This window comes from Syngnathus leptorhynchus, chromosome 21, assembly GCF_054491065.1.
Source record: "Syngnathus leptorhynchus isolate UIUO chromosome 21, UIUO_Slep, whole genome shotgun sequence".
Lineage (NCBI taxonomy): Eukaryota > Metazoa > Chordata > Actinopteri > Syngnathiformes > Syngnathidae > Syngnathus > Syngnathus leptorhynchus.
In genome coordinates this window covers 4,946,827-4,967,145 of record NC_141215.1, presented here as the reverse complement: position 1 = coordinate 4,967,145, position 20,319 = coordinate 4,946,827, and the positions used below count along the sequence as shown (strand labels likewise).

Genomic DNA, 20,319 nt, shown 5'->3' with positions numbered 1-20,319 from the left:
TTCTGAAAATATTTTTCAGTCAGTCATTTGTCATCCAAAATCAATACGGTTCCACAGCAATCATGTCTAATATTAGGACATGTCCATCTTTTCCTCTAACATAGCAAGCACTGATTTTTTATTTATTTTTTTGCTAGGGAATTGCCTACATCCAAAAGACAAATGAATCCAGTTATAATGCAAAAAAAAAAAAGAAATACCACAGGCTCATCTTTATAGTCTGACCTTTAGCATCTACAAGTACATTATAGTGTGTATGAGAGGTTGAAGGGAGGGGAGCAGGGCGTGTGCAAAGAGCGAATAGTGGCTCCTGACCAAGAAGATGTAGCATCATTGATCTAGCGCTCTCACAGGAGGCCCAGTGCAATCAATACAGCTCCTCGTCTTCCTCCATCCTATTTATCTGTCACTGAAATTTACACGTTAGTCCGCTCGGACGCTACATAATGACACATTTAATGAGACTGGCCAGGATGTTTCTTATTTGCTTAGTGTACTACTTTACTCCGTTTTCCTATTTAGCAAGCCTACCTAATGATCTGTCCAGTCAGTGATATATCTCCTACTTTGCACCGGATTGGAGAAACTCGTTTTTAAACAAGATGGGCAACATGAGCAGGAAGAGGAAATAAAAGTCTTAATGCCTTTTTGAGCTACTCAGTTGTTTACTTTGGCAAGCAATTTTTATTTCACATGTTTTGTTACAGTTGACCGACAACAAGGTTTTAGGATTGCCTTTATTTAACCCTTCGGAGTATATTATCTCAATATGGTGTTCCGCAGGGTTCAATTTTGTGCCCCCTGCTGTTTTAAATTTTGTTGCAGCTGTTGGGAAAGCACGATATATAAATAATGATGTGTTGGTTATTTAGTTACTCAATAGGAGTCAGTGGACTTCAAGGTCAAACACTTTATTTCCATCGGGAAAGCAAAAGAACCTTTGATTGGCTCTGGGTCCGAGACGTGAAGATACAACAGTAGCATAAACGCTAACTAAAAATAGTCTTCAAATTTTCCGTAACCTTTCCGCAGAGACATCAAGACCAGCTTGACATCTGAGCAAAAAAGTCTCTAATGACAGCAAAAATGTCTCATTTGGACTCATTTCAGCCGAAACGAGGCAGCGCTTGGCTTTGCTTTTAGCCGCAGTGGAGCCACAGGTTTTTCCTCAACGCTGAGACACACAAACTCCACTTAGCAACCACTTTACCTTATTATCCAAAATACATCATCGGGGCCTTGTTAGTCTATCAGATGGGCTCTTTACAAGAGTTCCTGACTCACATCTGGTCCCGCTTGGATCTCAGATGAAACATTTTTTTCTTCTTTTGTCGTCATCAAAAAAAAAAAAAAAAAAGGAAATTACTTCGTTTTTCAAATTTATCTCCTCTGTTGTTCCGTAAGAGGGAAATAGCCTTCATCTTCGCTTATGGCTCCTTCAGGCTGGAACTGCTAATAATGACCCCGCCAAAGTTCTATCCCGCTTAACTTTCAGTCCACAGATTGGTGTGCTGTTGCTTCCAGAAGCCACAGCGGCGTTTGGTTGCGGTTGTTCTCCTCGATGCCGCGGGCAAACAGTCTGATCAGCTGGCATTGGACACTGCAACAACAACAAACGCACACGTCGTTTAACGATTCCATCTCATGTGGTTTTATCGCCCGTGCGGCGCACCCTCTGACATGACAGATGGGGCGGACACGCTTCGACAATTGTGATCCATACGAGCTAATCAGACTCAAAACAACAGCCCTTTCGAAAAACTCCATTTTCACGCCGGCTAGGTGATAAAATAGACGCACAAACTTCCCCCCTAAATTAAAAGGGAGTACATGTTAAAGACGGGGAGGGTTGTTAAATTAGCATCATTACAGCGCCTCGTAAGTGGAGGACAATAACGTGTGAAACAGAAGTCGCTTCCCTCATTTGACCTTCATATATTCTGAAGTTTCAGCACCTGACTTGGACGGCGACGTAAGGCAGGATCTCGCCGTCACACGTCCAGTGGCTGTAGGCGAAGTTGCGCGAGCAAATTGGACTCTCGTCCGCTGTCTTTTGGGGCCCGCTCAGGTCCTCCAGCGACACTGGCTCATTGTGAAGGGGCTGGAAGCGGAACTTGCGCACCCGGTGGACCTCTACGAACGAGTGGTCGAACTGCGGACAAATTACAAATCCCAGATAAAAAAAAAAAAAAGTTAATTTCACCCCCCCCATTATATTATAACACATCCCCGGTGATTCTTTAATAAAAAGTTTCTCCGACTTTCCTGCTCGTTTACAAAAACAGCAGGAAGGTAAAATGGAGGCGCATTAAAGCAAATCAGCATCAGAGGAGCGAGAAGACGGCGGGGTGAAAAAAAAACAAAAAAAAAACGAGAGAGAACGCATTAAAAAGTCAGTCTCCCTTTTCATCTCAGTCAGCGTCGCCAAAAGGTTCACTCGTGCCCCGCAAACAATTTTCTCCAACTTCACGGGATGCCACTTTTTCTCTATTCTCATCTTCTTTCCTGTCGCCCGCTCTTGTCCGTGCACCTCCCAAAAAAAAAAAAAGTGACAGCCGTTTATTTGAACATCGAACTCACTTTATGACGGCGCTCTCGCTTTGTATTCACGCCGGACGCTCGGCCTAAAAGTCTTTGTGACAAGGCCATGAATACGCTTAGTGGCTTTTCACTTTTTGTTTTTCTCCGCTCGACCGAACATCGCCACTGATACGAATTGAATCGTCGGCCTGTCTCGTTTATTCGAGTAGGAAACACCGAGTTAGAAAATGCCAGAGAATTGTTTTGCAATTGTTCTCGTTTCGTCACGACGACTGAAACAATTTAAAAAAAAAAAAATGGACGTGACGATATTAATTGAACCATATAACGCCTCGCAACCCAAATATTGATTTCACTCTTTGACTTTGTGTTGACTTTAAGCACATTTGACCAAGGCAGCTGCACAGTTGATCCACTTCCTGAGGTAATAATTACTAATCGCCCAAGTTCCACCGCTATCCTGAGAGGGCCTTAGTCTGGTTCTTATGTTCCACATCGCACCCATGCAGCCATTAGCGGCATCTCCACGGGCCCACCGGGTGAAGGTTATTTACGACACGTAGGTGAGGGCACTCGAACTTAAGTGAACCGGCGTTTGCCGAGTCAGCCGCTAGCGCAACGAGTGGGCGGGCGGACCTAAAATGATTGACAGGAGGCTACCTGGTCTTCATTGTTGGTGTGGCGGAGGAGGTGTTTGAAAAAATCCAAGCGGGAGCACTTGCGGACCAGGATGAGGTCGGCGGTGCCGTCGGCCAAGTGGGCGGAGGGCGACAGGCCTTGCGGACTGCGGGGACACGCGCAGCTCATGTTAGCCGCGTTGATGGCGATGAATTTCCCGCGGATTTCCGTCCAGGTGTCAAAGACTAGACAGAAAAACAAAATGGCAGTTTTATTTCAACAGATTTAGAGTAGACTAGAGCAGACTAAAGAAGGAGCCAACGTGGCGGCCATGTTGGGAGGGGCGATACGGATATTAGTTCAGCATCGACGTTAGCGCGCAGGCTCGTATCGAGTTTTACATTTCCGTGGCTGTTTTTTTACTCAAGCGCGATGCTATCGAGTAAATGATTTTGCTGTATCCAACGCAAAAGGCACCTTTCAAACTCAAACCGCCTCCGCTCGGAAGCACTTAAACATCCTTGAAGTCATTGCTGTGTTAGCTTTTGTGTCGCTCTCCTTGATACCTTTTCCATTTCCTGAGAACCTCATGAGTCGTAATCAACTTGACAGTCCGACAAAAGTCAAGTGTGCGACAAGAGCAAGTAACTAAGTAACTAACTGGAAAAGGCTCGTAGAACTGCGTTAAGTATAACTAATTACAGTGTGGAAATGTGCCGTTAAGTCAATTGACACATCTTGACATCATAATAACTCGGTTTTTGTAATTATAAAGTCGTGAAGCTTAGCCTCAGTGACAAGTAATTATTGTTGACGTAGGAGAGACGCAAGTCAGCTCCAGAGTGTGCGGGTATCTTCTTTTAGTGGATTAAACCGAGTCTGTACTATTGACAAGTGTGTATTCCCACTTGGTGTGAACTTCACCGCAAATAAAGAAGTCCAGCAAACGGAAGAGTGAGCTCCATTTCCTCGTTATAAACCTCCATTGACGAGACACTGACGTTCCTCTGAGAATCACCCCCTCCTTTATTATTTTTTTTTCCTTGTTTGTCAGCTTATCAAAACGAGCGGCGGCGAAAACGTGATCGCAGACTTCTAAACGATTCATTAAAGTCACTCCGCCGAAGCGCCTTGCGAGGTGATAACACGCCTCGTGACAACAAGCCCACCGAGGCCTTTGTACAAAACAATTCTAATTAAAGTATAAAAGTAGAAATGAGGAACATAATTTGTGAACGCAAATGAGTTTTTTTTTTTTTTTTTTTTAAATGTGCTTCATTCCGTTCCTCGGTTCGGTTTCCGTAAGTTTTTCATAATGGCGGTTAGATTTCATCTATGATTCCAAAACCTTTTTTTTACCTGCGTCTGACGGCTCGTCATTGCTCGTCTCCTGTAACGAGGTTTGGCGGTGGCAAACGCGGCACCTGCAACACAAGTGTGACCCGCTTTTACATTGTGGTCACATTCAAAGCCTTAACAAGCATTGTGTTCTATTTTGCCTCCATTAAGATTGGACATCAGAGCTCCTGTCCTTCTATGATTGCTGTTTGCTATCAGCTCTTGTATTGTGTTTGGTTTTATTTACCCGGCCCGACACTGCTCCTTGTCCCTGGGGTTGCCCACATTGTCCTCAGCCGGAACGAACGAGACGGTGCCTTCATAATAATTGTGACTCAGAAAGGTCTTTACCCCTGAAATAAAAAAAACAAAACACAAGAGCGCGCCTTGAGAATTGCCGCCGATACCCTTCTGTCGGCTTCTCTCAGAGCTGAAAAGACAATTTGGAGTGGCTAATTGTGCTGCCGTTGCTCTCGTTTGGCTGAAATGATAATAGCGTGAGAGCCCGCATTGTTTGGCATCCCGGGATGCGGTTCACTTATCAGGTTAGCTGCTAAAAAAAAAAAGGATGCCGATTACCGATTTGCGCTTGACCTCGAAAAACCCTGTTTTGGATGGCTGAATATTATCGGATATATAAATATTTTTTGGGGCAGCGGGGCAAGACAGTTCAGATAAGTGAGTTCATTCACAGAGGCCATTGTTGTTTTTGTTACCCGACAGGTCATAGCGAGCCGGGCCCAGCCATCTCTGCCTCTCGCTGTCAGTCTGAATGTCGGCGTAGAATCCGTAGCCCAGCAACGACACGGAATATCTGAGGAACGTGTTGTTGTGGTGCACCGAGCACACGTCCATGGCTTGGGAGTCACCTGTTGACAAAGGTGAGTCTTCACATCCGCGATTGTTATTCAACCGTGACAAAAAAAAAAAGTCGGGAAAAGTCGCACCCACCTACGATGATGTGCAAGGCGGACGTAACGGGATCGTTGGTCCCCACCGTCGCAAAGCAGATGCAATCAGTGGAGCCTGTTCAAATAACAACATAACAGGCGTCCATTTTAATCCCTCAGCGTAACATATCGAAATGACTTTCTTTTTTTTTTTTTCCGACCAGAAACATTCCCAAGCTGTCAAAGTCAAATGTTAAGCGTACACTTAAGACGACTACCCATTCGACAAGCCCATAAAAGTACGTTCGGGGCCATTTATCTTTTCGTATTTAGACGAGCAGCCATATGTTCACATTAAAAGAAAAATACTTAATGTCTTGTCACAGTATGTTCCAAAAAAGCCCCATCGGGTACGATTAAATGTACATATTTTTTATCGTCTTTGACCATTAAAAAGGTTGTAAAAACAATGTGAGCTAAAAAATATGATAGCTTTCATACGTCATACAAAATAGGGTTATAATAGTATGGGAGTTTTTTTTTTCCTTGGGGTGACCGACCCTACTCGAGCCCCCGGTGGGAGCGCCTGCCCTGTTGCCATGGTAATGCGGGAACGCAGCGCGATCGAGTTATTTAGCCGTCATCCGATACAGACGTAGGCCCCTGAACGCGTCAGTTCTCACAAGCGCCTCATGACGCCGGTGTCGACGCGGATTCACCTGCAGGGATGATCCCGATGCGGAGGGAACACGGCGCCAAACGGGCGTCGGGCGGGTTGGGGTCAATGCCGCGCTCCATTTGGGTCCTGGCGACCAACCCGTGTAGGATCTCGCTGAACATCCCGTCTCCGCCCACGCACACCACTCTAAAAACATAAACAGAAGACTTTTTGTATTATAATTGTTTGCAGTGTAAGCTGGAACACGTTTGAATGAAATTATAATTACAATACATTTGCAGTGGGCAGAACATTTTGTGCAGTTTCCTGCTAAATGTTTTATAATAGGCAGATATTTTTCCCATTGACACGTTAAAAGCATCATCTTCTGTCAAGGACTCACCCGTCATATTTCTCCAAATTTGCTTCTGTTTTCAAATGATCTCTGGCATGATTGGCTCGCTCCGTAACTATGGAGACAAATAAATAAAATAGTCATTTCCGATTAGCCCGATGACAAGGAAAAGACAATAACCGGCAGACAAGAAAAAGAACCGCAATTTGAAGTATTTACTAGACCCACGTTGCACAGATTGATGTACGGGACAAAAGTGGAAGCGTGCGGGCAGCAGCAGCAGCAACAACAAGAAAACCTAATTCGGGGGTCGTATATCATCCCTGCCCCCAAAAGGGGTCTCGGAGCCCAGAAAAATAAAACAAAAATTCCAACTGTAAATCTGCGTGGCGCCCTTCTAATAACAACACAAATAAAAGAGTTGCAAGCGGGCTTGCCGGTACTCCAGAGCAAAGCGTATTCACTCCGACGGCCCATCAATAGCGCCGACTACGTGTAGCCGCTGCAAACACTTATTGAATAATAGATGTGTTTGGATACCCGAGCTTATCAGCTATCAGCGCCTCCATTAAGGTGCTGGCATGATTAATGGCCGCCATAAGCCAAATCATATTCTCGCAAGCCTCTTCACGCCGACACGGGCGGCCGGCGAGAGTCATTTTTTATTGAAATGTTTAAGGTACACCTCACGATAGCCGCTCACCAATCACGTCCGTGGCGATGCAGGCTCGGCAAAACAGCGGCGCCACCTTCTGATCGTAAATGTGCTTCCCTTGCCGCTTCCCGCCGAAGGGATTGATGTAGACCAGCAGGCTCTTGGGACGATTGGCTGCGGGGAGAAACGTATGAAGATGAATCTTTTTTGATTTGATTTTTAAACAAATGTGCACTTTGACATCAGCTTGATGAAGTTTTCATTAACAAGAGAACCTTTCAAACGGGCCTGCCGGAGAAATAATGAGGGGTGTACGAAGCAATCGCGAGGCGCTGCATCATTTGGTGATAAAACTTGCAAAAAGCGTCCAGACGGAAAATGCTAAATGGCTTGTTTATGGCCCACGGAATGGCCCGGCTCACGCACGACAAACGGCGATACGACGAGCCCGTCGCGGGAATTGCAAATGAACGCGTCGGGATTGAGGTGCGGTCACGACTCAAACGGAATCCAATCAAGCGAGTAAAACATTCAAAATGTCCTCCACGTTGTGGTTCCTAATGTAATTACGCCGCTGGAAAACGTTCAACGGTAGAGCACTCAAGAGCGGGCGGGCCCCGCCAAGACTTGTCACCTGCAAAACGAATGAACGCACGTTAACAATCAGTCCTTTTAAGAGTAAAGTTTCGTCCAATACGACTGACTATCCATCCAGAAATAAAACGTGTTGACAAAAGCACCCGTCAACATCAGTTACGTACTTTAAAATCATTCTCAATCTCGTTTGTCACAGGAAAGAAAAAGCACTGTCAGCAATAAAATGTCGGTTGGTTCCTGACCAAAAATGCAAAAAAAAAAAAAGGTTTCTGATTTTGTGATGCCACAAACATATTTAATTTTAATATTTATCTTCTACTCAAAAACTGTGCTAATCTCAAAATGTAAAAGAATGCAATGGCGCCATCTATGGGGATCTGCGAATTGTGCAGTTTAGAAAATAAAGCAGGATCTCAATTGCAATGCCGCCATTTATACGCCTGAGCTTTTCTTTCCCAGATTTGCCTCGGGACTTCCCTCGGGGACGTCGACAAAAGAAAGAAATCCATGTTTTCCAAGGATAGTATTAGCCTCCCCGCTTTGCCGAACGGGAAGACTTTGCATTCACATTCGTACTTTGCGTTGACACTTGATCATTGATGGTTTGGATCCAGTGACTGCAAAGTTCCAGGTTGTCGCTGTAAAAAGTGACGTCGTCACATCGCCACTGATGAGCCGTCGTCGCCCTCCTGACGTAGAAAACTGCATCAAAACAAACGATCACAATCAGTGTCATCAACGCGTAGGCGTCGTCATAAATGACATGAGTCATCATGATTTTTTTTTTCCACTCTATATTGTCTCACAGATATGAATCACAATAGTGGATTTTTTTTTTTTTTGGGTTAAAACATTCCCACGCCGACTGTTTCCTCATCGCCAAGGTCAACCTGCCAAAATCTCCCGCGGCAAAACTTTTCCGGAATATTTACAGTCGTCACAGGCTGAAAAATGTGCACGCCGAGCGTTTTTAATGCTCGGCTGACTTGCTGAGCATTTCTTTTATCAGTAGTTTGAGTTGGATAAATGTTTTAAGAGTGGGCGGCAAATCTTTCTTATAGCCCTAAGTGGGAATGTGACGTGCCAAGTTTTTTTGCGAAAAAAATATGATGGCGAGCTTTAATGCATACATTAGCTGAGTCCTTTCTTTTGGGTAGTCGCTCCAATGAGTTACGTTAATCCGATCATCTTGTTTGGCGACGATCTAATGGCTGATTGATATCTTCGACTTCCCCATCTACAAAGTAGCTACTTTAGATTCTTGTTAATGTATTGCCTTTATAACTGCCCAGCCGTTTGCGGGCTTAGCATTAAGAAGATTGAACGTTCGCATTCATTCTTTTTTTTTTTTTTTTCCCCGTGACATTGAAGCAGCGTGGTCTGAAAAGTTTTTCCCAATACCTGTGAACGCGTGCGGATTGAGCTGAAGGTGCTTCGACGTGGCCTTGGTCTGGTCGCCGGTGTCCGTCTTGTGCGCGGCGATAATTTCACACACGTGCACGGCGTGGCTGCGAGCTGCAATAACACGGTTTCATAAACACGACATGAGTTTTCACACCTACGTATTCCCACCTCGCTGGGAAATATTTCACATTTGCCCCTTTGTCTAGTCATCTGCTGCTTGGATTGTGATGGACGGGCGGGCCCAGAGCAAAAGAAATGTACAGGTAGTGGGGAAAAAAAAAAACCCGAGGGATGCCATCAGTTAGGCAGCCCTGGTCATTAAAAGAATTTTTTAAGTAGAGCGCGATCCCGTTCCGCAAGTCCGTGGAGAGCCAGACGGAAGGCTCGCTTGCTGGCGGGTTACATCAAAGAATTTAATAAGGACTAATGTTGAACTTGAAAGGAAGCGAGCGTGGAAATTAAGGGCGGCGTCGCGCTGCCAATTTTTTTGCCAATTCATTATTTTAAGGGAGACTCTGCCAGATGTTCCTAAAAACTCCTGCAAAATGTTGAGAGCAAAAAAAAAAAAAAAAAAAAATCGCTCTTCCGGGACTTGAAAGCTCATTTGCATAGAGTTTTGGGGATAAGTTTTATATTTTTCCCAACTCGGAAGCAGCTTGACTAAGTGATGGGGGAAAAGACGTCACTGGCGTGGAGTTAAAGTGACCTCTTCAACTCTGGCGTATTTATTCCTCCCCAAATTATGAAGTTGATATGGCCAAATGGATGGCGGGCGGGCGGACGCCGCGACATATTATTTCTCTCCGGGGAGTCTGGCCAGGAATGGGATTTCATTTCGTTCTCAAATAAAGATGATGCGGCGTGCGGGCATGAATAAGTTTACGGCCATCGATATTCACACTTTGACAAACAGGCAGAAGAGTGATGGCCTTGAGGGAGACGGCGGCGCGGCGGTAATACGACATTCACTCGGGCAATTTCAACATAATGTCAATGGAATTCCGTCGCCGCGTATGTGATTGCATTACCCTCAATTACGCTTTTCCTCAATTTATACGGCAACGAAATGAAAACCGCACGCATATGCCGACGCCTAATTCGACGCGAGTGGAAATGATAAGCAAACGTAGATGATTAATGGTGGAAAATAATCAGAGTAAACATACAAGATAAGTTAAAGTGAGTGACGTGTTATCTCGCCCGTTGTTATCATGTTTCCGATAGCGCCGATAATGCTTCTCCTCCCTGTCTTAAAGTGACACTCAAGAGGAAAGCGCCAAAGGAGTATTTTCTGCCTAGCGACAAGTGACATCACACTCCATAAGAGCTGATTTTGGGTGAGTAATTTGAATACAGTATATATTTTTTTACACACACTTGGATATGCGCACCACAATAATCCCATCAGCGCACACACACACACACACATCCAGAACACATCCCCTCCACATGCACATTTGCCCAAGTTCGGAGCCGAGCGAAGTCCTCTAAGCTACACTCTAAGCCCCTCGGCCGTACAAGGCCCAGATCCTCTCCGCTCCGCTCTGACATCCTTCCCTTTGTGCTCCGAAAGGATCTTAGTAATGGCGCCGGGCCACAGCGAGTCTCCTATTCACGCCGCGCCGCTCAGTGTGGCGCTTTTGAGCTCAATAGGTCGCCTCGCCGCTCAATGTCAAGTTTTTTGAGGAAGCGGGATGTGTTTGTGTGCCCGTGGAGAGAGATTATGGCAAAAAATAAATTCTTGGTCTCAGACTGAAAAAGTAGGTTGTAAACGGGACTAGCTATCGGTGCGGTATCGATGTAAGCGAGGCGTTGGCGCGTTCCACGTTGGCTCTCACAATGAATGTAATCCACTAATCTGTCTTCATTGGGACCGCACTTGATTTAAATCCTCAGGCTTCTTGTTCCCATCCTGTCACATGAGCCAGATCATTGCAATGTTAGACAACACCAAAAAAAAAAAAAAAAATCCAGTTGTTTGATTCCCTAATAGAAAAAAAAGCATATGACGTAACTCTCCCCGTAAAAAGATACATACGGCAATTTGTCGTGTCGCATTGAATGTCGGCTCCAATGTGATCGAACGGTAATTAAGAAAGACAAAAGTGCTATTTTATAACAGCCAAACAAAGAGGACCTTTATGTTCTGGGAATGGGACTCAGAATACATTTGGGAGTAATTGCGACCGCCGTAAGAGCGCCGTTCGGCATTCTCACAATTGATGTGCTTTAAGCTACACCGCCTGACAAAATTCCTCACATAAACATAAAAAAAAAAAAAAAAAAGAAGGCTTGTCTCGTCACACCTTCCTTCAGCCTGACACACACAAAAAAAAACATATTGATATTCCACTCCACTCCCATGCCCTGTCCGCCCCCCGCTTGTACACAGTGGATGGCTATGTAATCCCTTTTCCGCCACTGCGTGTTGGTACCAGCAACGTGTTGGAGAGCAAGCCGGCGCAAGTTGAAGGAAAAGCCGCCGCTCGCTGTGTCGCTGAAGTCCTTGCCATTTTCCTTTTTTTCACGTATCTGCCTCCAAGCCGCGTGCGTGCGAGCGACAAGATAAGTGATGCGGACATCCATACAAAAAAAAAAAGTGCTAAAATGTGAATGATGAGGATAGCGATGCACCGCCGCCGGAAGGTCTCCACCCTTTTGCGTTGATTCATTGTGTAATTAGCTTTCTTCCTCTGTCTATTGACCCCAGCTGCTGCAGGTAAATAAATACAATCACGGCAATAAAAAAAAAAAAAAAAGGCCCGTAATGCGGTATAAACCGGCGCTTTACCCAATCTCCAGCTGTCTGGCATTCCAAAGACCATATCCCTCTGCGGCCGTCTCTTTACATACGGACAGGGCTGTGCATTGAGCGGCGGTTTTAGATTACAAAAGCGTTAGATCTGCTTGGGTACACTTGGCAGCGGACTGTCAAACAGGCCGCCCGGCTTCGCTCGACCGGCGCTTAGGCAAACAGATGGAGACGAGAGGACAGGCAAGGTGGAAGGTGTAACGGGAGCGCCGTCGGTTGCTCGCTCGCTCGCTCGCGTGCTTAAGCTACAGCTGGTTAGTCGTGGAGAGATTTCCAGATCGACCTGCTCCATCAGTTCCTAAAAAAAAAAAAAACACGGCCTAGCCAAACAATGTGGTTAAACTTGCGCGGCTACAGACAATAAGTCCAATGAAAACTTACTCTACCTGTTGTGGTTGCCAAAACAGGTAATACTGAAGCGAAGTGATTATGCAACTAGAATGCACCGGATCTGTATAAAGCAAATATCTCGACCCCCCCCCCCCCCCCCCCGAGGTAACGTCGCTCACTTCGCATAGTGATTTGAAGCCTCGAGAGTTTTTCAAAGCTCTCCCTACCAGGTGGTAGCTTCCATTCAATATCCTCGGAAGGTTCACGGCATGATACGAACGTTAGCTGTGGATTGTGTGTTAAAATAAAAACTCAGGCTAAACCCCCCCCACCTCCCAAACCCGCCCCTACATTTGATTGACAGCTGCTCTGATTCAAGAAAATCCACTTAAATGTCAACAGCGCCGTTGCGGACCGTAGCCACGACGCGCGAGTGATGTTTACGACTCATAACGAGTCTTCTTGATGTTTACACGCGCTGGATGTTTGGTTGAAGGGGAGGACAAACATGAGAAACAGGCCAAAGTCAGGCTGTCGTGTCAAACGTATGACGCGATTCCCCCGATGATACAATCTGCGAGTAATTGTCCTACTCTGGTTAAACCCGTATCTGCTTTTCCATCCATCAGCCGTGTCATTTGGATGCACGCATTTGGGATATTCAATGTGACAAAAACAACCCCCCCTCATCATTTGCATACCAAACAGGATTACTTCCAAAACGCTGGGCATAAAACTAGTACAGTATCCTGTATCTTGAAAAAAGCAGACAAATGTCCTCGGGGATGTTTTTTACAAATTAGAATAAGACCGCTGCAAAAAAGAAAATCCCATTGGCATTAATGGAAAGTGAATATGTTTCATGCTCACATGACCTTTGTTAGACTCATTGCACTGCTGAATTCTTTATTTCAAATCATGTAGCCAGAACCTTGCTAACATACCCATAAGGTATTTACGCTATATCACACATTTCCAATTTTCCCCTCAAAAAGAAATTAGAGTAGAACTACCCCCATTAAAGACTATTAAGGCGCCATGCCACTACTTTGATCCAATTTGTCTCCAGTTTTGAGTCCCACCTCCAAGTTCCCGGTGACACGCTCCGGTCGCAACGATCACCGGGAGACATTTTGATGTGACCAACTTGGAACATTGGTTCAATAAAAAGAAGTGTTTATGGCGGCATATTATCGGGCGCTTGATACCACTTTGAAGAAGGTCAATGGCCAGGTTTAAAGTGAAGTGTACCAACGATAATTGCCCCGCCGGATACGCTACAATGATCTTGGGCTGGGGAACTCGTTTACATGAGCAAACATTAACCCTTCTGCTAATACTCGTGTTTGCTTTGATGGGGCGTGCCCCAAAAAACAGAAGATTATTAATAACTACGAATAAATTAAGATTCGTATCTAAAAAAAATATTTTAAAAATATGGATAGATAGCTGGATTGATGGAAAAAGTCGACACACCCCTGTTCAAATCACAGGTTTTTGTGATTTGAGAAATAAATACGATACAGAGGTGAAGTCAAAAACAAAACAAGTGAGACAATGTGGTTGCATCAGTGTGCACACCCCGTAAATGTCATAAACTTTTAGTAGAGGTTGTTATAATGGATGATGTCATACAATTACAAATATGCAAAATAAATATAAGTTCCTACGAGGTACATACAGTCAACTTACCCGTTGGGGAAGTGCTGCCAGAACTTCTCCTCCAGTTCTTTTTAATATCCTTCCATGCAAGAAAATCCCGATAAAGAGCCACCTGTACCTGCCCGTACTTGTGGAAAAGGTCTGACAACAACACTATACTGCCATTATCCATTATTCAGTCAACGCTTGCAGCTGCCACCATAACAGGCTGAGCTCTCTCAGTACATGCGGTTTTGTGTGTCTTGTCTCATGCTGTCAGGGGAACTCGTTTGGCTCAAAGATTTTGTACAAGCAAGAGGTGATTCACACCAGGAAGAAAAAAAAAAAAAAGTTTCTACACCTCAGAGTGCAGCTTGTTGAGCCACTATCATATCAGACTCATAAACCAACTCCCTATAATGTGTTGTTAATGCTTGTGTATCCCATTGTGTAGAATAAACCAAACTAAGGAAAGGGACCGAGTGAGTATTCATTGGCTTGAGTTTGACAGCGAAACAAATTCTACACATCAGCACAATAAGCTCTCATGACCCAAGGCAACGAGGCACCCTGCCACTAGGCCCCCCCCCAAACTTATAAAACATTTGTTTTTATATTTTCCCCATGATATGGTAACCTCAGGAGGTGTAATACCATTGCAAAATATAGTCCCGCTTGGAATTTGAGACCCCTGTGGAAAAATAATGTGATAAAGTTGCTTTGGGCTCCTAAAACCTACAACAACAAAAATACTAACCTACTAACTCTGCAAAATAGAAATAAAACAACACTGAGTCCTGTGCTATTACTACGTTTTACTAATGCAACAATACATTAATGATGTTTTGGCCTGTATATTTTGACTCAAAATATTTTTTTTCTGCTAAATTCCTAATGCTGGTGGTCTCCCATTTGATTGTTGACACCACTTTTTGCTTTATCAACAAAGCTCCAATATTGAATAACGACGTCATCCGCTCCTCAAACAGGTCTCACTTCTGATTGGCCGGCGAAGACGCGGCCAATCACAGACGCGCTTACTCGCGACGAGCCAGTATCAACATGGCGGCGCTCTGAGTTTAACAGGAAGCAACCCAGTGTAAATAAAAGCTGAATTTGACGGTTTGCCAGTAGCGACAGTGTCCGGGCGTCTTTGTTTAGGACCGGTCGGACCCGAAGGGGAAAATGTCGGGTGACGGAAACAAAAAGCAGTTCTGGAAAAGGAATGCGGCGAAGGTTCCCGGCAGGTGAGTGAGTGACGTGTTCCCCAACGAATAGCTACATTAGCCTAGCGAGGCTAATTCACGTTCAGTTAACACTTGCTGGGATACAGCCTTAAGGTTTAACTTGTCAAGCTGGCAAATATAACAATCGCGGCTTTCACACTGCTTGCGTGTGCTACACATTCGCCTCGTTGCGGGAATCACACGTTAGAAGCCGGCCGAAGATGCGATGCTAATAGCGGCTATCGCAATCACAGACTTGTCATTTCACAACAGCACAAATCAGATCAGATTTTACAATAACAAGGCTGCACTGGCTTTTATAGTCACGATCTCAGATCAGCATGTGCATGGACGCCCTGACAGTTCATTCGGTGTCTTTCTGTGTCACTTTCCTCAGCATTCAGCATGTGTATGGCGCACAGCATCCCCCTTTTGACCCACTTCTTCACGCTAAGTAAGTGCAACTAGTGTGTGTGTGGGTTAGGTGTGGTGCATTGACTTCTTTCGTCCTACAATTGCTTGGTATTTTGGTATCAGTTGTCTTGGAGGAGGAAGTGGCCTTACCAGAAAATCAAGTTGTGGTTGAGCTGCTTTGTATGACCTAATGAAATCAGGCTTCCAGACTATTTGTTTGTTTTTGTTTCCTGGGTGCACAGTGGCCCCTAAGATGACATTTAAGTGTGCAACAAGAGTTTCTGAGATTTGATTGACTTCCATGTTGAGACGATCATGTGCTCTATACGGCCCCAATAATCATCCTCATGATATGTTTTTTGTCAGTTTGATTAAAGCTGGCCAGAGGCCATCTCCCTCCACGCCGGGCAAACCAAAGAAGGCCACTACGTTCCAGGAGTTTGAGAGCATCACAAGTGACGCCTGGGACGTCGGTGACGACGACGACGAGCTGCTGGCCATGGCCGCGCAGAACCTCAACATCGAGGTCGTCATGGAAACCGCCAATAAGGTAACCCTGGCATTCTCCGATCGCCCGGCGAGCGACACGTCAAACTTTGGCCATCCTCTGCATAGGTGATTGAGAATCACAGCAAGTTGCAGGAGAGACAAAAGCTGGACGACCCCCAGAGGGACGACGACCCGCAGGAGGAGACGGCGTACGACGATGAGGAGGATGAGGAAGACGAGGAGGGAGACTTGACCAGTCCGGAGGTTTCCTTCGCTTTCCCGGGCAGCCTCGACACTGAAGGTCGCCTGGTAAAATCCCACAGCGAAGCTCCCGTCGGATCACCGAAAGGTTAGCGCCTCTTTTTCCCCTGCCTTTTTCTTTTCAGTCCTCTGTGATGCTTTGATTTGCAAGCCAAGAGGCCACAGATCAAGCCAAAATGTGCAAAGTCCTCTTACTTAGATTGGCGTCTTTACAACCCAAGCTGTCAACTGGAGTGATCTTCATATTCTCATTATTATATCATTACGTTTAGTTGTAAGGGAGGGGGGAATTAGGGCTGAAGGGGGGGAGAAGGAAAAAAAAAATCATTGAAACTGGAGTTGAGGTGAGCAGCAGACATGCCATTAGATGATGCAAATGATTTTGGCAGCGCATCGTCAGAGAGAAGTGCCGGAGCAACTTGACGACAGGCCAGAATTGAACTCGTCTGATGTTTGTAGCGTTCTCGGCAGCCGCCGTCTGCGCTCGCGTTTATGGCGTTTCAAATGATTCGGAAGCGGGGAGCTTGTTGTTTGGGGGCGCAATTATCGCTCGGCAGGCATTCGTATAGCAGAACTTTCAAAGTTAAGAGTTGAACCAAAATGTTCTGGGGGTGAAAAATACTGGAAACCTTGTTAAAAAGTGCAATGATACTGAGAAACAAAAATGTGATGTTGGGTGTGGCTGCGCAATAAAATTTGACATTAGATTCACAGATTAATTTAAATCAATTCGTAATGGTTTACTGATATGCTTCTGAATAAAGGCACGGAGGGTCAACAAAGATTTTTCAAAGGTTTGCGATCTACATTGGACTCTGCAGCACTGCAACGTGTTATTAAAACGGTATTAAAAGAAAGTAATTATCAATACAGTACAGATCGTAACATGTACAATCGGGCTGCCGCTTTGCCCGCCTGCCATGTTATGATTAAATAAACAGGCCGCTGCTCTCCGGCGCTACTTCTCATCTCCTTGGAGACGACGCGGCCCCGAGCTGGCACGCGCCGTCGGATCGCACAGAGATACGCATATGTAAGACAAGATATTGTACACCTACATGATGCAAAAATTCGATGTTAGAGATGTAAACCTGAATAAATAAATAAATGGCGGGTGCATCCAGCAGGTGGGCAAACAATACGCCGTGTTTCAAGTTTGTACCCGATGGCGTGGTGGCTTCACACACAATCACGCGCATTGTGGTGGTGGGGGTGAGGGTGGGGGGCAACCGCCAGTAATTATCATCATTTTCACCAGGCGACGCGCTTGGAGCGAAACGACATTAAAAGAAAAATGGTCACATGCATCGTTTTCATAAAGGAGATTTGGATGGCATGCTGCAATGTAGTGCGTAATCTTGCCTTTGGCGCATTTTCCTCCTCTAATGTAAAATGGGTCATTCTTTTGAAAAGAACCTGCCAGCTTGAAATGGCCCCCCCACCCACACACACACACACAAAAGCAACATTTTTATTCATTCATAGCAGACTTGTGTACTATGTATGGATATGATGTAATGTATAAAATGTTCTCTTTCAGATGCAGCAGGTGAGCACGCAGCCCTGTACAGACAGGGCTCTCTGCCACACCGGCCGGTCATCCCGCTCGTGGCGCGCATGGCCGACCAGAACACATCAGGCACTCCGGCCATGACGGAAAGGGAAGCGTCACGTCTGGATAAGTTCAAGCAGTTGTTGGCTGGCCCCAATACAGATCTCGGTAAGAGACGAGTCTAAGTCTCGGTTGTACTCCGCACACAGCTGCTATTTGCTCAGCAACCGTCGGTCTATTGTGAGAACGGCGTACTCGTTGAACTCCTCGCAAAATCTCCGCTCAAAGCCTCTTTCGTCGTCACGCCTCGAGTGGTTTCTGCGCGGCGCCTGGAGAGCACTCGAGAAAAAAGGAGCACGTGAAAGGAATTAGCGCTTAGCAACTAATGAGTCACGCGCTCGCACCCGACATGCAAAGTGTCGGGAATAGTTTGAAGCAGAAACGACATGTTTTAATTAGCTCGGGCGCCTGCCTTTGTTTTGTGAGAATGCTCTTTGTCCTCATTTATCGCAAAGGAAACATTATCAGCGAGCCGACCGTGTTGCGCAAGAGTTCCGCCGGTCCTTCCAAATTGGTCACCCGGGCTGCCTGTCTTCTGAGGCGCGTGCCAAAATGTCAACGCACTTAAGCATTGCGGTGTTCTTCATGCCTCGGACCATTTCATGTTTTGTAAAACTCCGTTGGCGACGGCAGTCTGCTTAGCATGTAAGGTCACGCGTAGGGCGATGACCTGTGCAGAAACGGGCTGATTGATGTCAGGTGGGTTGCGCCTCATTATGCCTAGTAACCCTAACCCCCCCCCCCATGTCCTGAGGCGAGCCTGTCTGCCGTGTGATACGAGCCGTGGAAAGCACCAGGAAACTGGAGGGAGGTGGTGGCTTGTGGGCCGGGGACAACTCGGACCGGCTTTAAGTCGCCGGCGTTTAAGCCACGTGATTTTTGCTCGTATGAGAGTCGGAGCAGCTCTTGCTTGGTGGCATAAATGCAGCTGTTGCCATGGCGACGCTCCTCCTCATCACTCCACTCTCAACTGATCCTAACTTTTCCCTCGTCCTTGTTGTATCAGGTCCTCTCGTTTGTCTTGTCGTTTTTTGCCGCCCTCTCGGCCCCCACGCGCAACCGGTAGCAAAAGTGCCGCGTATCAATTAAAATAAATGCACCCTTTTTTTTTTCTCTCTCTCTCTCTTCATCCTTTGCTCTGTTGGGGGTGCTGCAGCGCTTTGGTTTTCTTTTGCGGCAGCCACTGGCCAAAAGACCTCTCTCTCCTATTTGCATCTGCTCCACGATGTGGTCAGCACGTGCCAAAATGGTGATGTAACTCTGTTTAATGCAGTGCTGATGATGGCGGGCTTTGTGTGTGTGTGTGTGTGTCTGTGTGTCTGTGTGTGTGTGTGTGCGGGCGCGTGGCCTTTTTAGTGGCATCTGGCACGGTAAAAGTGCAGAAGCCCTAACGCGGCGTTCTACTTTGACGCAGCACTTTGATTCCAGGAAAAAAAAAAAAAAAAAGCAGTTAGATTATGTTTCTAAATCATTCAGCCCTTTTTCCTAGTCAAGGCTACGTGTGCCTGGAATGTTAATAATCCAAATAAATAGCCCATATAACCGAGGAAGAGCTTCGTTTGAATAAATAGATCTTTTTTTTTATTTTTATATATCGAATTATGAGCTCATGCTTAATCCACAGTGGCCGCAATCATCATATCTGACGCCTCGCCACGGTTATGATTCAGTGTGCGTTTTTTTCTCGAACTCGTTCAGATTGTGTCATTTGATGAGGCTTTTTCATTGTCAGTCACTCGATGAATGAATCGTGCGAGCCGGCGCTCACGTTTGCACGCCGCTTGTTCATTATCTTCTGATCTCACCGAGGATAATTCATTACGCGCTCTACTCTTCTTCAGCTGCCGCGCACCATGTCACTACATTGCCAAGTGAACGTAACGGAAGCTAAAAGCGAGGCTAACGCACGCACTCAATCGGGTAGGCTGAGCAGGTATAATCGGGATGGATGGAGGGGTGAGGTTTTTTTTTGTTTTTTTTTTACAAGTCTTGTGGGTTTATGAGCCTTCTGCTCCCTGGCGGCAGCGCGTCGTCCTTCCCAGATGAGTTAGGTGGTCCAAGAATGTCGCTGCATTGAAGGTTTATAGGCGGCGCTCTTAAATTTTTTTTTAACACACCGGATGGTAAAGATGTCACTTGTAACAACATTGTTTTTTTGACCTCTCACAATTGGCAACAATGGATGACATTCACCTACTTTTTATTTTCAAGAGGTGCCTTACATCATCGTCAAATTAAATTTGGTTGAGAAATTTCAAGTCAATTCAGCTTGTTTTGGTTTTCCGCCACTAAATTACAGCAACCCCCTTCTAGACAAAAAAATAGTCAATTTTTTTTTGCCCTTCTTATTTAATTCTACTGTAATACAAGACTGAGTTGTTAAAAAAAAAAAAAAGCTTGAGATTTTTATTTATATGGCTTTCTAGGCTTGTTCTTTTTGTTGTTTTTTTTTTAACAGGTGTGTGCAATACTCGCACA

At 45.5% G+C, this 20,319-nt stretch overlaps 2 protein-coding genes across 12 annotated transcripts in view; one reads left to right on the top strand and one right to left on the bottom strand.

The window, feature by feature from the left end:
* The window catches only part of tbc1d22a (TBC1 domain family, member 22a), a 71,776-nt gene that overhangs the window by 8,626 nt on the left and 42,831 nt on the right, over nucleotides 1-20,319 (top strand). For 6 of the 10 annotated variants that reach the window (XM_085902274.1, XM_085902271.1, XM_085902269.1 and 3 more), the window contains exons 1-5: nucleotides 14,808-15,086; nucleotides 15,463-15,519; nucleotides 15,846-16,029; nucleotides 16,095-16,317; nucleotides 17,770-17,949. In XM_085902274.1, coding sequence (XP_085758400.1) covers nucleotides 15,025-15,086; nucleotides 15,463-15,519; nucleotides 15,846-16,029; nucleotides 16,095-16,317; nucleotides 17,770-17,949 — 706 coding nt within the window. In that variant the 5' untranslated portion in view covers nucleotides 14,808-15,024. Of the gene's footprint in view, nucleotides 1-5,220; nucleotides 5,379-8,946; nucleotides 10,394-14,804; nucleotides 15,087-15,462; nucleotides 15,520-15,845; nucleotides 16,030-16,094; nucleotides 16,318-17,769; nucleotides 17,950-20,319 lie in introns of those variants that run through there. The other 4 variants (XM_085902275.1, XM_085902277.1, XM_085902273.1 and 1 more) reach the window with 4 other exon arrangements.
* cerk (ceramide kinase) lies at nucleotides 574-14,697 on the bottom strand. 2 transcript variants are annotated; one of them, XM_085902278.1, is made up of 13 exons: nucleotides 13,891-14,697; nucleotides 9,054-9,167; nucleotides 8,229-8,354; nucleotides 7,104-7,229; nucleotides 6,449-6,515; nucleotides 6,107-6,252; nucleotides 5,449-5,523; nucleotides 5,214-5,384; nucleotides 4,745-4,850; nucleotides 4,519-4,583; nucleotides 3,202-3,404; nucleotides 1,956-2,152; nucleotides 574-1,600 (listed from the first exon to the last, which is right to left on the bottom strand). In XM_085902278.1, the coding sequence occupies exons 1-13, from the start codon at nucleotides 14,030-14,032 to the stop codon at nucleotides 1,492-1,494; spliced, it is 1,647 nt and encodes a 548-aa protein (XP_085758404.1). In that variant the 5' UTR covers nucleotides 14,033-14,697; the 3' UTR covers nucleotides 574-1,491. The 2 variants fall into 2 exon arrangements, with proteins under 2 accessions (XP_085758404.1, XP_085758405.1); XM_085902279.1 differs by having other exon boundaries at nucleotides 632-1,600; nucleotides 5,214-5,366; nucleotides 13,891-14,244.